At 43.6% G+C, this 15,708-nt stretch overlaps 1 protein-coding gene across 3 annotated transcripts in view; it reads left to right on the top strand.

Moving 5' to 3' along the window:
• The window catches only part of LOC126997504 (transcription cofactor vestigial-like protein 3), an 80,357-nt gene that overhangs the window by 26,099 nt on the left and 38,550 nt on the right, over positions 1-15,708 (top strand). The window contains exons 1-2 of one of the 3 annotated variants that reach the window (XM_050858628.1): positions 7,260-7,535; positions 10,433-11,717. The exons of 1 other annotated variant lie outside the window; for it this stretch is intronic. In XM_050858628.1, the coding sequence (XP_050714585.1) occupies positions 11,610-11,717 (108 nt within the window). In that variant the 5' untranslated portion in view covers positions 7,260-7,535; positions 10,433-11,609. Of the gene's footprint in view, positions 1-7,259; positions 7,536-10,432; positions 11,718-15,708 lie in introns of those variants that run through there. One more of the 3 variants, XM_050858629.1, reaches the window with a different exon arrangement.

Below are 15,708 nucleotides of genomic sequence, written 5' to 3'. Positions count from 1 at the left end.
CAGAGAAAAGGGAAGATACAAGAAAGGGGATGGAAACTGAGGAGTGGAGAAGCAGGAGGGGAAGAAGAGGCAAAGAAGGGAGAAGGGAGGAAAAGGAGAGAAGGGGAAGGAAGGGAAAGGGAGGCGGAGGAGGAGAAGAAGGAGAGGGCGGTTTTGAGGCCGTGTTATAATGATGGCGACGGGGCCGAGGCAGCGACGGGCGATATCTCGAGCCGAGGGGACGCGGCGTGGGCAGGGCGGGCGGGCGGGGAGTGGCGGCCATTGTTTCGTGGGCCAGGGACGTCAGCTGTCGATTAACTTGGCATAATAAAAAATGGTTTACGAGGGGCCGGATGCTTTACGGTGCGGTACTTGGGGCGTAAAGTGGAGGAGGAGGAAGCCTGATGCGCGGTTTTCCATTTTCTCACGGAATGTTAAGAGCAGGATCGCATGTCTTCAATAAGTTATCATATCTCAAGGGTTTCTGGGGATCGCATACTTTGAATTGCGGCGTTCAATAAATGATATTCGATCGGATAAAAAAATATAGAATGGCTTCATATTTGCGAGGAATAAACTAAAGTAAAAAGTCATAGCAAGTCTCCTCTCCTTTTCCCCGGCACCTCTTTTCCTTTCACCTTTCTCGCTTCTCCCTTCATCTCGGTATTGTCAGACGCATCGGCGCTTCAGTTCGCCTGTTAGAAAAGCCTCTCGTAGAAGTTGTTGCGATTTTCATGGACTGTTTTGTGATCCCAGTGATAGTTTTACCCGGCTTCTATATCTTCAGAAAAAGAACGACAGAGAAAAGGGAAGATACAAGTAAAGCGATGGAAACTGAGGGGAGGAGGAGGAGGAGGGGAAGGAGAGGCAAAGAAGGGAGGAGGGAGGCAAGGGAGGGAAGGGAAAGGGAGGAGGAGGAGGAGGAGGAAGAGGAGAAGGAAAACCCAATTAATCTTCTCTGTGGCTTTGGGAAATATGAAAAACTCCAAGAAAAACCCAATTAATCTTCGCTGTGGCTTTGGGAAATATGAAAAACTCCAAGAAAAACCCAATTAATCTTCGCTGTGGCTTTGGGAAATATGAAAAACTCCAAGAAAAACCCAATTAATCTTCGCTGTGGCTTTGGGAAATAGTCATGATTAACGTTTAAGAATGTGAACTTTAACCTCTAGACTCCTTTGTTTCCACACGCCACACGTACCCTCCTCCATCCCCATACGTTAAAACACCTGTGCGCGATGACGCCATGTGAATATTCAAGGTAAATATCTATTCTTCTTGGTAATAATTTATACATAGGCACAAAAAATAATCTAGGAAGTCGCTGCTTTGAATTCTCCGGGGTATTGTGTTTTCATTAATTCAGATCGTCACTAAGCTAAGAAAAGTAAGATATATAGGCGACGATTTCAGAGGCAGCGACACGTTCTAGTTTGTATAGTTTATTAATATTTCGAAAACAAATTCTTGGCGTTCAAAGGATCAAAGTATTAGTATTCGGAAACAGTAATGCATATACGGATACATTTTAATCGTCACGCCATCGCCAGCATCGCTCAGTATTGTTCAATACTATTCATAAGTTCAATATTCAGTATTGTATCGCAGATAACTTGAACACAAACAACAGGGATCATTGATATATACACACGCATTACTATTGAGCTTATTGTTTTTTAACATTATCACTGAACTACATTTGTATTCTAGTGACATGAGGCAAATCAAGATCCATCACCTGTTCTGAGCGTCATGAATAGAATTATAGATCTTTATTTACTGATTTTTTTTTCTTAAATGCCTTAACTTCCTTGCCTGGCTCATTCCGCCTCATCATAACTCCACATATACAAAATAACAAGCGGCTGATGAGTAACTGTTTGTGGTATTAGAACATGACCTAAAAATGCAGCATATTCGTGGACAACTACCTCCTCGATGTATATATTCTTTCGTTCCATTTAACTATTAGAAAACCGTGGCTGTTACAGAAAAAAATTGTTTATGTGAACGTTAGATAAAATATTGCGAAGCTCTACACGAAAACGACGAGATCAATTAATTAACAAGAGCATCATTTTATCAATTCTTATTTTTCACCGTTCCATCACGCTGCTGCAGGTGTTGAGGCTTGGTTTTCCGTGTCTACCCGAAGGTCGCCCCCCGCCGCCACTCCGCCCCGACCACAGGCCCGCTGGAGGCTGCTGGGCGGGCGGGGACAGGGAGCAGGACGGGCGGGAGGGGCTGTTATTGATCTGCTTAAAGAGGAGACTTTGTTCGACCTCCCCGCCGCTGGTGATGCCGCTGAGAGCCCTGATTATGGAGGTCATCACTTTGGGCGTTGGTTGTGCACGGGAAATAGATACAACGGAAAAGAAAAGTGTCAGTACAGTGTAAATAATGACGTACAAACCATCAAATAACCACGCTCTCATGATAACAGATTCTCAACACTCTGACGGACTGATTATGGAGGTCATCACTTTGGGCTTTGGTTGTGCAGAGGAAACAGATACAAGGGACGAGGAAGACTCAATGCAGTGCGCAAATAATGATGTACAAACCAGCAAATAATTACGCTCTCATGATAACAGATTTTCAACACTCTGAGGACTCTGATTATGGAGGTCATCACTATGGGCGTTGGTTGTGCAGAGGAAACAGATACAAGGGAGGAAGAAGTTTCAATGCAGTGTGTATATAATGATGTATACAAATCAAAGAGAACCTAAACTCAAATGATAACCGATTTTCAACACTCTGACGGCCCTGATTGTGGAGGTCATCACTTTGGGCGTTGGTTGTGCACGGGAAACAGATACAGCGGAGGAGGAAGTTTCATAGCAGTGTGTAAATAATTATGTGCTAACCAACGAGTAACTACACACACGAGGAACGATTTTAAACAGCGCAGAAAAAGATACAACGGAAAAGGAGTTTCAGTACAGTGTAAATAATGATATAGAACCCAACGAGTAACTACACCCGCACGAACGATTCTAAACACGCAGCTTGATTTAAAACACTGAATTCCAAATGTATCCAATCCCACGCTGAGTCTTGTTATGCAGTAGTAGTGAAAAAGTATAATAAAATGCATCTCCTTTGGTTTCCCCTTCAAATAAAACAAAAGTCTATGGCAGAAGGCGAGGTGCGAACCTGACCTGGTAGCGGTGGTGACGGTGGTAAGGACGAGGAAGAAGAAGGGACAAGAATGGCAGAAAGGAACGTTGAGAAGCCGTGCAAGAGTGTGTGGGGCGGAGAGGAGGAGATGTGAAGGACAGGGAACGAGGAGGAGGAGAAAGAGGGAGTTAGGTGAGGTTGGCCGAGAGAGTGGCTTTAAAGTGCGGTGGTCAGGATATAGAAACGGAGGGAGGCTGCGAAGATGTGGCTGAAAGGTGGAATATGATGGCGGCGTAGGTAGTGAAGCAGAAGAGGATAACTTGAGGTGATTTGAGGTTACTGTGAGGCTAAAAGAATGCCGGAGAGGATGATAGAGAGGAAGAGGAAAGGCTTGGTTAGAGGCTACAAAGATGTAACTGAAAGATACATATAAAGATGGAATATAATGGCGATGGAAAAGGTACAGAATCAAGAGTGGACAACTTGTGAGGATGGTTTAAGAAGGCCGAGGGTAAGGTCAGTGTAGTTCGGGGGTACAAGAATGCCAGAGGAGAGGGTGGTCGAGAGAAGGGGAAAGGCTTGGTTGTAGGACATGCTGCGGGCTGGCTGGCTGAGAGGAGAACTTGAGAGCGGTCGAGAGGGTAGTGTGACCATGAAGACGAGAAGCTGAGAGACTGCGGAAGGGTGGCCGAGGGAAGGAGGTGAGAGAGGCGGCGAAAAAAGTATTGTGTATCGGCTGGTTGACTGCCTGGCTGAGAGGATGACTTAAGAGGGCGAGGGTAGAGGTAGTTCCTGGTATTGTACATTATAGTAACTGAAGGAATGTTGGAGAGGAAGGGAGGCGGAAACAGAGCATCAGGTGGCAGGTGTGAAGATGATTAAGGAGGAAGGATGGAAGGTCAAGTGAGTCTGGCTTTACCTTGATGAAACAATAGGCATTTAAATCACGAAAGCAGATGGAAAAAAATAATTCGACTGCGGTGATGATTCTGACCTGACCTGACCTCCCGCTGGAAAGAAGTTATCATTTATTATTTTATTCTATGATAATGATACTTTGTGCTACATAACTCTTATTTCCTCCTCATCCATCTCTTCCTTTCCCTCCTCTTTCTTCGCCTCTGCCTCTGCCTCTCTTCATAAGGAGCACTTACCTGTTACTTTTCAGCACTTTAAGATTAAGATTAAAACTAAGCCATGCGTTTGCCATCTCTTATAGTAAAAGAAAAAGAAAAGACCAAAGGAAAGAATTTATATGATCACGCATTATAACATTATACCAAAACATAGTAGTCATTCACATATCCTTCAGAACACCAATAAAAATACATAAAACAATATACTCGTAGCAATAAAGGAGAGAGCCGAGAGGTTATGACTATTCTGACGGGCAAACTGGGAGAGTAAATCAATGGAAAATCAATATGTACCTTCAATACGTACGTTTCCGTTCACTTACTTTAATTGTTTACCCGGTGATGCTTAAAATTTAGTAAAGAGCGTTCACTTAAAACAGAAATGTGAACTAAAAATTATCAACGTTATTTTTTCTCTTAAATCAGGATAAGGTTTTTTTTTTCGAATCATGAAACGAATAATAATGGGGAGGAGGAGGAGGAGGAGGAGGAGGAGGAGGAGGAGAAAGAGAGGATAAAAAGAAACAGAGGAAGAAGAGGTGAAGCCGAAGAAAAGAAATATGCAGGTTTTTTTCCACGACAAGAATTTCTTAATATCTCTCGGAGGTTTAAAATTCAGGAATAGAAAAAAAATCAAACATTCCATCCGTGAATAGAAAAATGTCCTAATTGATGAAAATGCTCCTTTGAACAATTTTATTTCCTCTCCCCGGGTAAGGTGCTTCATTCAAATTATTATTCTTATTTTTAATGGCTGAATAATCCTCCTCCTCCTCCGTCCGTTCCGTTCACGCCCATCAAAAGACAAAGTGTATGTGACCCACCGCCTTCAGGACACATATGTAGCTGTGGCCGTCAGTATCCTCCTACTAACACAGCTTCTCTTTCCCACGCCCTTCAGAAATATAAGTGTGATATATGTCCAGCCTTCGTCAGGGCAAATATGTAACTTCTCTTTTCCGCGCCCTTCAGAAGTCTAAATGTATATGACCAGCCTTCATCAGGACACATATGTAGCTGTGGCCGTCAATATCCTCATACCAACACAGCTTCCCTCTCCTATGTGTCCCTTCAACTCTCTCTGTTACTGACCAACCCGCAACAGATAATGAACAGCAATGTCCAATAAGCGGGCGAGGGTCAGTTTCATAGTTTAACTCAGCAGGTTCGTAAGCCCACCCAAACAACCACAAAACACTATTATTTTTTCTTGTTTAGTGTCTTACGTTCATTGAGCAGGTAAGGAATTGAGGAAACTATACGAGAAATCTTTTAAGTATTTGTGGCTTCGTCGAAAATCTAACCATTATTCCTTGTATAGTTTGGTTCGGACGGTTACATAGACACCGTGTTGGGCTGTGGAGTAGGGATTTATTTTCTCATTTTTCCTATCGTCTTCCTCCCACTTTCCTTTACCCCTCTGTTATCTTCTATAATCCTGCTCACCAGGCTTCTTTTTAATGGAGGTGATTAGCTCTTGAGTGAGTCTACGGTCTGACACGCTCATGTAGCTGAGTTTGCTTGCCACTGCCCCACAACGTCACACATGGGCGTAGCAAGATCCGATTCTAGTTACACCTTTCATCAGTTCTCGAGCATATATTCAAACTCTCCCTGAATGAAAATGAGAAACATATGAATTGATGAATGAATAGATTAATCAGTTGGATAAAGCATAAAAGAATAAATATCTTTCTCTGTGTCTCACCTTCAGAATTTTCATATTGTTGCTTTACCCGAGTTACAGCTTCAAGAGTTTTCGTGTTGACGCTTCGCAGCAGACGACTCGCGTGATCGCTTTGGGTTGACGGATATTTCTATCTCGCGGGGATTTGACGGTCTTTATATTTTTTATTTATTTCATGTACAAACATTCGTTGAAAAAAAAATACCTCCCGAGGAATCATACAGTTTTGCTTCAGTTTAATTTATGTAACGAAACTTTATTCACTTCAGCGTCCATGTAGTGAGCTAAACCTTTACGTGATGAGGAAAACGAAACAAGGTGTGACGCGGAGGTGTTTCCAGAGAATAAGGACACTGACGTAGATTGCTCTAGATAAGCCAATTTCATTTCCGTGAACTACTTTAGATATATCTGTAAGTTAAGTGCTTGGAAAACTCTCTAAGCAAAATTCTCTTCATAATCCCCCATGAATTTATAGAAGACAAATACATTAGGTTCTCTGCTTCACACAGCTCGGCAACGGACATAATCTTTTGAGCCCGAAAAAAGACTCACACTTCAGTGATCGGGAGAAGGTAATACAAGAGTAGATTATTACTGTCACTGTTAAATGTTTTGTTTTTGTATTCTAACTTCAAGATCATTATTATAACAAAAGAAAACACACACACACACACACACACACACACACACACACACACACGTTATATCAATGATTATAACTTCACCAATGCAACAACTGAACAAGCAATAGCAGCAGCAGCAGCAGCAATATGACTCCTATTAATATTTGCAATACATATGGAAAAGTTTAATGATGCCACACAGTAAGGGGGAAAGGCAGCAGCCCCCTCCCGCCCGGGCCGCGTCAGCCGTCGGCCCCGTGGGCGGAGGCGACGGCGGCGGCGGCTCCGGGAGACGCGGCCCCGACGACGACAACGACAAAGACTTTACGATAGCGGCCGAATTCCGAAATGACGACAAAATGGCCGACTTAATGGAGCATTCTTGATGCGGACCGACCTCATAAGCTAATCAAAATGTATTGCCGCAATCGAGGCCTCCAGACCCCCGTCCCCGCCCTCCAGAACACCGCCGCCGGCCAATCAGCGGGCGGCACACACCCCGGCCCGCCAATGGGAGGCCGGACAAGGCGGGGGCATGACCACGCTCCGCCCACCGGGTCTGGAATCCAGGTTATTGATTGGCTGTCGTTGGGTTACCATGACGACGCGAGAACACTGACTGGGATTAACTTGAAACTATTGGATAAGAGGATAGTCCCGGGAGGAAGATAATAATGGGTATTATCAGTGCAGATTAGTGGGCCGTGATGCAGGTAGAGGGACGCACGCCGCCGCCGCCTGCGTCACCACACTTTTGCCGCCGCCGCCCCGCCAGCCGCCCTGATTGAAGAGCGGGACACGAGACGCCTCCGTGACGCCGGTGCGGGAAGGAAAAAAGTCCGAGCCCGGCATTCTTTCCCCGGCACTCCCACGCAAAGGAGGAGGGAAAAAATGAGCCGTGATTGATGGGCAGCAAGGAGTGGGACGCCGCGGCCATTACCTGACAAAATTGTTTTCGCTAATGAGACACTCGCGGTGGAACAGGTGGGCGGACAGGTGCGTGGGAACATAAGCCCAGCGCGTGATTCTTTCCTTGCGTCGGACTCAGCCTGGAACGACGGACAGTTATACTCAGAAAAAAAGTTGAATGTTTGTGTTGATGCGAGAAGAAAGAAAACGCACAATTCTAAACACAGCGAATATGGGTGATAATGAACTGGATATGTTGAGTGTGTGCGTGCGTATGAACAGCGTAAGCGAGTGTGCGTGTTGTTTTTACCGATGTGTTTGAAGTATACTCGTGTGCGTGCCGTGCGTTCGTGTTTATCGGTTGCTTTCTCGTGTGATTTTTAGGGGAACGGAGTGCGGTGTTTTCGTCTACGTATCACCACCACCGTCACCATCATCACCACTACGATATATGCTGCGAGTTACCACCGGACAACCACCACCAGTCACTAAACTTCACCATACCACCACGGCATACTAACAAACTTCATCACAATCCTTATCTTAAACTCCTACCACACCCACTTCCATCCCCATACAATACCACCCATACAACTCCACTTCAACCACTACCACCATACCACCATCATCACCATGCACACTAACCCTGCTATCACTACCGCTCACAACCATCACCACGTCCCCGCCACCATCACCGCGGCCTCACCAGTGTTGTCACCACGCTGTTATCGCTTATCACCAACATCAGCCACCCTGGAGTAGCCCCGCCGAGGACGCCATAGCCCTCCTCCACCAGCCATCACTCGCCGCACAGGACATCACCATTATCTCACAGTTATCACCAACACCATCGTCGTCGCCGCCGCTCCGCCGAGGTAACGCCGGCCACACCCACCACCCGTGCAGCCAGATGTCCCCGCCGACACCATGCAGTCCCACGGTTGCTTATTTTTTTTAACACCAGAGGAAACAGATCAAGAGCAAACCATAAAAAACAATAGAGCCCGTTATGCACTGCTCCTGTGAAGAAAGTAGAATGAGAGGTTAAAAAGAGAGGGTCAGTTTCGGATAGAGAAGTGTCTTGATGGTGGTATATAAAGTGACTTATAAACAGGCAATAATCACCTGTTTAAAGCCACACTAAATCAAATAAGCCCTTTCCCCGTGCCTCAACGTTACCTCTAGGACCCCATACCATTGAGCCCCCCCCCCCCCCATGGTGACTGTTTACAGGACACTACCGAACACTTTGCATCGATTTCACAGTGAATAGCACACACACACACACACACACACACACACACACACACACACACTAATGGTTCTCGTGAGTGTCCCAGCGAGGTGAGGCCGACTTGGGGCCATAAATTACGAGTTAAGATCAGCACCGGACCCTCAGCCTCCAAGCCCGCCCGTGAGACCTGCTGAGGCGGACGGGAGATGCATATCGGCGGGTGACGAGCTCCTGCCGCCGCCGCCACCGCCGCCGCCTATACCGCTCTCTCCGCCCTCAGCCTCCCGGGAAGTGAAATTGACCGCTGACGGCTGCTCCCACGCCCCGACGCACTCACTCCCACGCCCATGCTTATTCTCCCATGCCTCTCTTCCTCTCTAGCTCTCTCACACGCTCCCAACGGCCATGATTTTGTTTACACTGACTCATACACAATGCGAAAGACTGTTAATTTGTGTGTTAGCATCCGTCACACTTGTTTCAGCATCCATCATCCTTCACATCATCCACTCATCATCCACCCCTCAACCCGCACACGCACGCATACACACATACAAAGGTGGTAACATACGAACAATACACTTAACTTTTTTCAGTTATAATATCCCACGACACGGTGATATTGTAACGCAAAGAAAATAGCAGCAAATAATTATAAAAAACGAAACCCAGGATGCGGTAATAATGCGACCCAAAGAAAAAATAATAACAAGCTAAAAAATAAACAACAAATAATTATAGAAAACAAAATCGACGGTAGTAATGTGACTCAAAAGAAAATCAATAACAAGCTGAAGAAGAAAAAGAGAAAACAATCAGTGTGTGGAGACAAGAAAATAATAATGTAATCTCCATCGTTCTGACTTGCATGACCCCGGCCGCATAACATTAATACTAACGAAATGTTCCGCCCGTGACGTCAGACGCTTGATGGGAGATGAGTTTCCTTGTCCTCGGCGAAGGGCAGGCGGACACGGCGGCTCCTTTTATCCTTGTACGTGACCTTTGTATATTGCTTTTACTTACTTATACATTTTTATGGCCTGAGGTGACATCACTGGATACACGGAAAACACCTGCGCTATCATAGGTGAGGTCAGTGATAATAATAATAATAATAATAATAATAATAATAATAATAATAATAATAATAATAATAATAATAATAATAATAATAATAATAATAATAATAATAATAATAATAATAATAATAATAATAATAATAATAATAATAATAATAATACCAATCAGCGACGGAACCGAGAAAAAGAAAATAATGGTGTTGATATTACGAATGGGAGTGATGATGACGGTGGTGGTGGTGGTGGTGGTGGTTCATGGCAGTGGTGGTGACGGTGCACTGTACAACCAACATCACTACACCTGTGACTTGTGCACCACCTCACGCTGATGACCACGCGCGTATTTTTTTACAGTAAAGGAAGCAGCTCAAAGGCGAAAATAAATGAGGAAAAAAAACCTTATAACCCCCAATACAACTGCGCGACATTAAAACCCCCAATTAGGATCCACTCAGGTGTGTAACTCGTAGGTAAGCGTCACCCGGACCTCCGACAAGGTAACCAACGTCCGCTTCTTGACGCGGATGCATGACACGAGCCGGACACGAACAGAAAAACACGAGGAAAAAAGGGACGATTTACCGGCGCGAGTGACATCATGCACGGGCGAGTTTTTACCTGATGCTGATCGTAATTTCTACCTGTTGCCTCCACAGCTGAGTGACGAGGGAGTTTGTAGCGATGAAAGGGAAGATCTGAGCCATTAGAGGAGGAGACTTGATAGTGGCGAAGGTGCAGTGCGGGATTGTGAGGGAAACGAGACAACTGATAAACGGTTAGAAAGAGATAAAAAGAAGCTCGATAATCGCCGGAACATAACATTTGGCTTCGTAAATAAAACATTGTGGTTATTCACGGCGCAGAAAAAAATAGCTTGGTAGATATAAAACTAGCTCTACATAGCTGCACACTTACGAACAGAGTGAACTGAGCTTGGGCCAGAGAATAATTAAGAAGGAAACGCAAGGCAGCGGAGTGTATTTAGAAAGATTTTAAGCGGTGAACACCTCAAAAAGTGACGCTGAGGTTTCTGGCACAAAAGAATATATCAGTAAAACATGAAGTGGACTACGATAGAAAGCGAAATAACTTGAACTTGAAATGCCAAACCATCGGAAAGCAAACTGAAGGCACAAGAAATTAATAAAGAAATAATTAATCAGCGATGAGCAACATGGAAACGAACAGTTCATTTCAACGCCGCATAAATGAAAAGAAAAAATTGGGAGAACTTTTGCTCAGGACTGGAAAGTAGACAAAAGGAAAAATATACTACCAGAAATTAGCTATGACAAAATAAGTGAAATACAATAGGAAAAAAGAAAACAACCAACAGAAGGGGAAATAGACAAACAGAGAAGAGAAAAAGGATATGGAAAGTAGAAAAAACACTTAAAAAAATTGATACGACAAAGCAAGAAAAATATAATCAGCCAGAGTAGCAAGAAAAGAGAAAACGAATGAACTGAAAAGGGAAAGAAAAGGATAAGAAAAAAATATTAAAACCACAAACTATTAAAGAACCAGAAAAAAAAATAATCTAAAGTACCACGGACACATAACAACAAAAAAACTATAAAAAACACAAACACGCAAAAAAAGCAACAGATGGTCGTAGCAAAAAAGGAACCACAAAGAAGAAAAATAACAAGAAAAACCAACAGTGGAAATCTCAGCTGAAAGACGTCACCGAAGAAAGAAGGAAAAGGAGGAGAAACTCAAACTCAACACGAGATCTAAGGAAGGAGAGGGCGAAAGGAAGCTCCCGAACTCCTGCAGCACTAACGGAGGGAGCGGCGGGCGTGAAGGCGGAGGAGGTGCGGGGGAGATAGAATGGCTGGCGTGATGTACCAGGGTTATGCCTCGTACCTTCAGGCTTACCAACGGCACTCCAACCCCTACTGTCCCTCCAACCCCCTCGCCCTCAACCACTATGACAAGGTAAAGGCTCCTCGGCATCCTGGCAACCCCGACAACCTTACTAACCAACTAAGGAGGTGATGAATGAGTGACCGACTGGCTAAATGACTAACGAGCTAACAAGGTGATTGATGGATGCTTCTAAAAAGGGTTCTGGGACACTAACTATTTAATTATGCAGCGAAATGGTTGGGTTAATGATGCAGCTGCTACTAATCATAATGACTTTTCTTTTCTTTTCTTTTTCTTTCCTTTTTCTGTCTCTTTCTTTCTTTTTGTCTGTCTGTTAAGGCGGTGGCCCCTCCTGTTCTCACGCATCTCCTAGTATCGAAAGCCACCCTAAGAATTTAATGTTCTCTGACTCATTTAATATTCTTTTATGGGTTGATATTTACGGTAGCAGACATGGAAATAGTGTTCGGTAATTGGTTCGCACTGTTCCAATTAACACTCAAATCAGAAAAAAAATTGTTTGAAAAATTTAGATATGGTAAAATAAAGTTTGGGAATCACACTATATTTAGACGCTGCTATATTTTCCAACAATGTGATGATCTATATTTTAGTTATCATAGTTTTTCTAGGACTCATCGTCGAGCTAGTAACATAAAACTACAACTGACACGAATAAAAATATACGGAATGAAAATACTATATGAAGAACGAAACAAAAAAATCCTCCTTCAAAGAATCATACATGTGAGCGGTAATTTCCTTAGAAAACAAATGAGGTCGTCTATTTCAGCTCTACCAATGACCACACAGTTCTCATACGTTTTAACTTTTATAGAAAACACCCGATATCGTCTATTTCAGCTCTACCAATGACCACACAGTTCTCATACGTTTTAACTTTTATAGAAAACACCCGATATCGTCTATTTCAGCTCTACCAATGACCACACAGTTCTCATACGTTTTAACTTTTATAGAAAACACCCGATATCGTCTATTTCAGCTCCACCAATGACCACACAGTTCTCATACGTTTTAACTTTTATAGAAAACACCCGATATCGTCTATTTCAGCTCCACCAATGACCACACAGTTCTCATACGTTTTAACTTTTATAGAAAACACCCGATATCGTCTTTTTCTGCTCCACCAATGACCACACAGTTCTCATACGTTTTAACTTTTATAGAAAACACCCGATATCGTCTTTTCCAGCTCCACCAACAACAATAAAACTCCCATACGTTGTCACTATTTATTAATCACCCATCTAACATAGTTTTATCTATTCTAAGGCGTTTTATATCACTTCAGAGCACCCATAGACGAGGTTAAAGGGACACATGTAAGATCCTGGACCTCAGCGACGCGTCTCTTGCGGCGGATGGGCATCAACTCGTATTCTTCGTCGATTTCAATAAGAGACGCGAGGCTTTCGGGGTTAGCGGAGCGTGAGGGTACAAGGGGAGGCATTGATCCTGTCCGCCAGTATTGTTATTTGGGGTGTTGTTCAATGTATAAGGGCACACACACACACACACACACACACACACACACACACACACATAATATTACACTCTCGCTCCCTTGGATTAAAGTATATTTCTACCATGGTGTGTTTTGTGTGCTTGGCTGCCTCTGCGCGTGTGCGTGTGCGTGTGTATGTGTGTGTGTGTGTGTGTGTGTGTGTGTGTGTGTGTGTGAGCAAGTAAGCGTAAAACCAGTACCACAATAACAATCAGTGGTAATACAAATAGTTATTCTTCGGTCATTAGATGAAGCAATAAATCAAGAGGTATATAAGAAGTCGTTACTCCGATGAATTGCAGGATTTCTTACAATTATCATCATCACTATTATTATTTTATTGTCATTGTTTTTTTGCTGTCACCATCATCTCCATTATTATAAATTACGCCAATGCTAGTCATCAGATTAAAGGATTTTGATTTGTCGTTTTTCCTATTAAATCTACATGGAAATTTCAGGATGAGACCAATAGTTTTTATTTCATGTTGACTAACCACGGACACGTTTCAATCACACTACGCGAGAGGGAGACAACGGACATTCTAATATTCAGACTATACATTAATACGTTCCACTAATGCGTGTTTTTTTTTTTTAACGTCGAATTTGTCTTTACTAGTGAAACCAAATTGTTGTGTCCGTTTTGGCGTTGGCTCCCGCGGGTCCATTTCTTCCCTCTGCTCTGCCACACAGTCCCAACACCTATTTTTTCCTCTCATATGTTACCTATAGCTTACATTTGAGAGGCAGAGATAGGTGTTGGGACTGTGTGGCAGAGCAAAGGGGAGGAAAGGACCCGCGGGAGCCTACGCCAGACCGGCCTTGACATATTTGGAAGACTTTTTTTTTTAAGGCGTGGTTATTTAGTTTTGTTGAATTTTTGTATTGCCTTTACGAGTGAGTTTGTAATACGTCGCCTTAACTCCGTGAAAATCCAACACTTCTAACTAACTACGTCACAAAAAGGAAGTAATAAAATAGATACTAAGAACACGTTGAAATGTTCTGTCGTAAGTCATAACGCGTGTAACGACTTCTCTTGCTTCTATTTCTACTGCGGCTAATGCTCCTGCTCTTACCCCTGCTATTAATATTACGACTGCTACCATTATTGCTACTGTTACTACTACTGTTGCTGCTTCCCCTGCTACCGTACCTAATAAATAAATAAATAAATAAACAAACAAATAAATGCTACTACTACTACTAATAATAATAATAATAATGAAAAATAATTACGATGACGATGATAACAAAAAAAAATAAAGTGCAGAAATGAAATGAGAAAACTAAAATAGAAAAATAGAAATAGAAAAAATAATATTAATAACGACAATAATAATAACAGCAAGGAAAAAAGTTGTAGTAATAAACAGCAGTAGTAGTACCCACATAATCTTAGCGACGTGCTCCTCTCTTCCCCCCCACTAAACCCCCCCCCCCATCCCACCACCACCCCCTCCCTTCACCCCCTTCCTCACCCCACCCACCCCCTTCCTTCACCCCACCAACTCTCCTTCATCCCCACACCCCATCCCTTGGCGGAGGCTTCACCCTCTCACCCCACGCACTACCTCTTTTCACCCCCTATCTACCCCCACCCACCTCTCCTTCGCCCACTCCCTTACCCCACCCATCCCTCCTTCACTCCCTCCTCACCCACCCATTCCTCCGTCACCCCCTCCTTCGTCCCCCCCAGCAGCTGCATCCCGTCATCCTCCCGCGGCCCACACGCTCGGCAAGCATTTCTCACATAACATTCCTATACTTTCGCCTGTGGGTTCGGGCGGCAGGTTCCTTCATAGTGACTCGGGAGCTGCCACCACCTTGCTCTTGCCTCACTCTCCGCCCCGCCGCCTGGTTTGTTTTCCCGAGTCCAGAGTCATATTTTTAAACATTTCGTCGCCCAAGTTAAGCTCACATATTCAACAAGGCTCTCATAAGGGTTTGCGTCGTTGGTTGTTGTTTTATGATCCTGGTGGTAGTTTGATCCTTCTTCTGTACTCTAAGCATAAAGAAACACTCATTAAAATCCGATTAATCGCTTCTTTGGCCTTTGGAAATTGTAGGTTGTCTTATGATCCTGGTGGTAATTTGAGCCTTCTTCTGTACTCTAAGCATAAAAAAACACTCATTAACATTCAATTAAACTCCCCTTTGGCCTTTGGAAATTGTAGGTTGTTTTATGATCCTGGTGGTAGTTTGAGCCTTCTGCTGTACCGTGAGCATAAACATCCAATTTCATCATTAACATCCAATTAATCTCCTCCTTGGCCTTTGAAGATTGTGGGTTGTTTTATGATCCTGGTGGTAGTTTGAGCCTTCTTCTGTACCGTGAGCATAAAGAAACACTCATTAACATTCAATTAATCTCCTCTTTGGCCTTTGGAAATTGTTGATGTAAGCGGCGGAAGCGTCTGACAGTACCAACTTCTCAAGCTTTTTTGCATCACTTGCCAAGATACTTAACGACCGGCTTCTGTATATTACCGGCAAGGTCTTTAATGCCGTTGAGTTATAGCGTTC

The sequence above is a fragment of the Eriocheir sinensis genome, chromosome 12, assembly GCF_024679095.1.
Source record: "Eriocheir sinensis breed Jianghai 21 chromosome 12, ASM2467909v1, whole genome shotgun sequence".
Lineage (NCBI taxonomy): Eukaryota > Metazoa > Arthropoda > Malacostraca > Decapoda > Varunidae > Eriocheir > Eriocheir sinensis.
The sequence above is the reverse complement of the archived record's forward strand: the minus strand, read 5'-3'. Positions and strand labels throughout refer to the sequence as shown.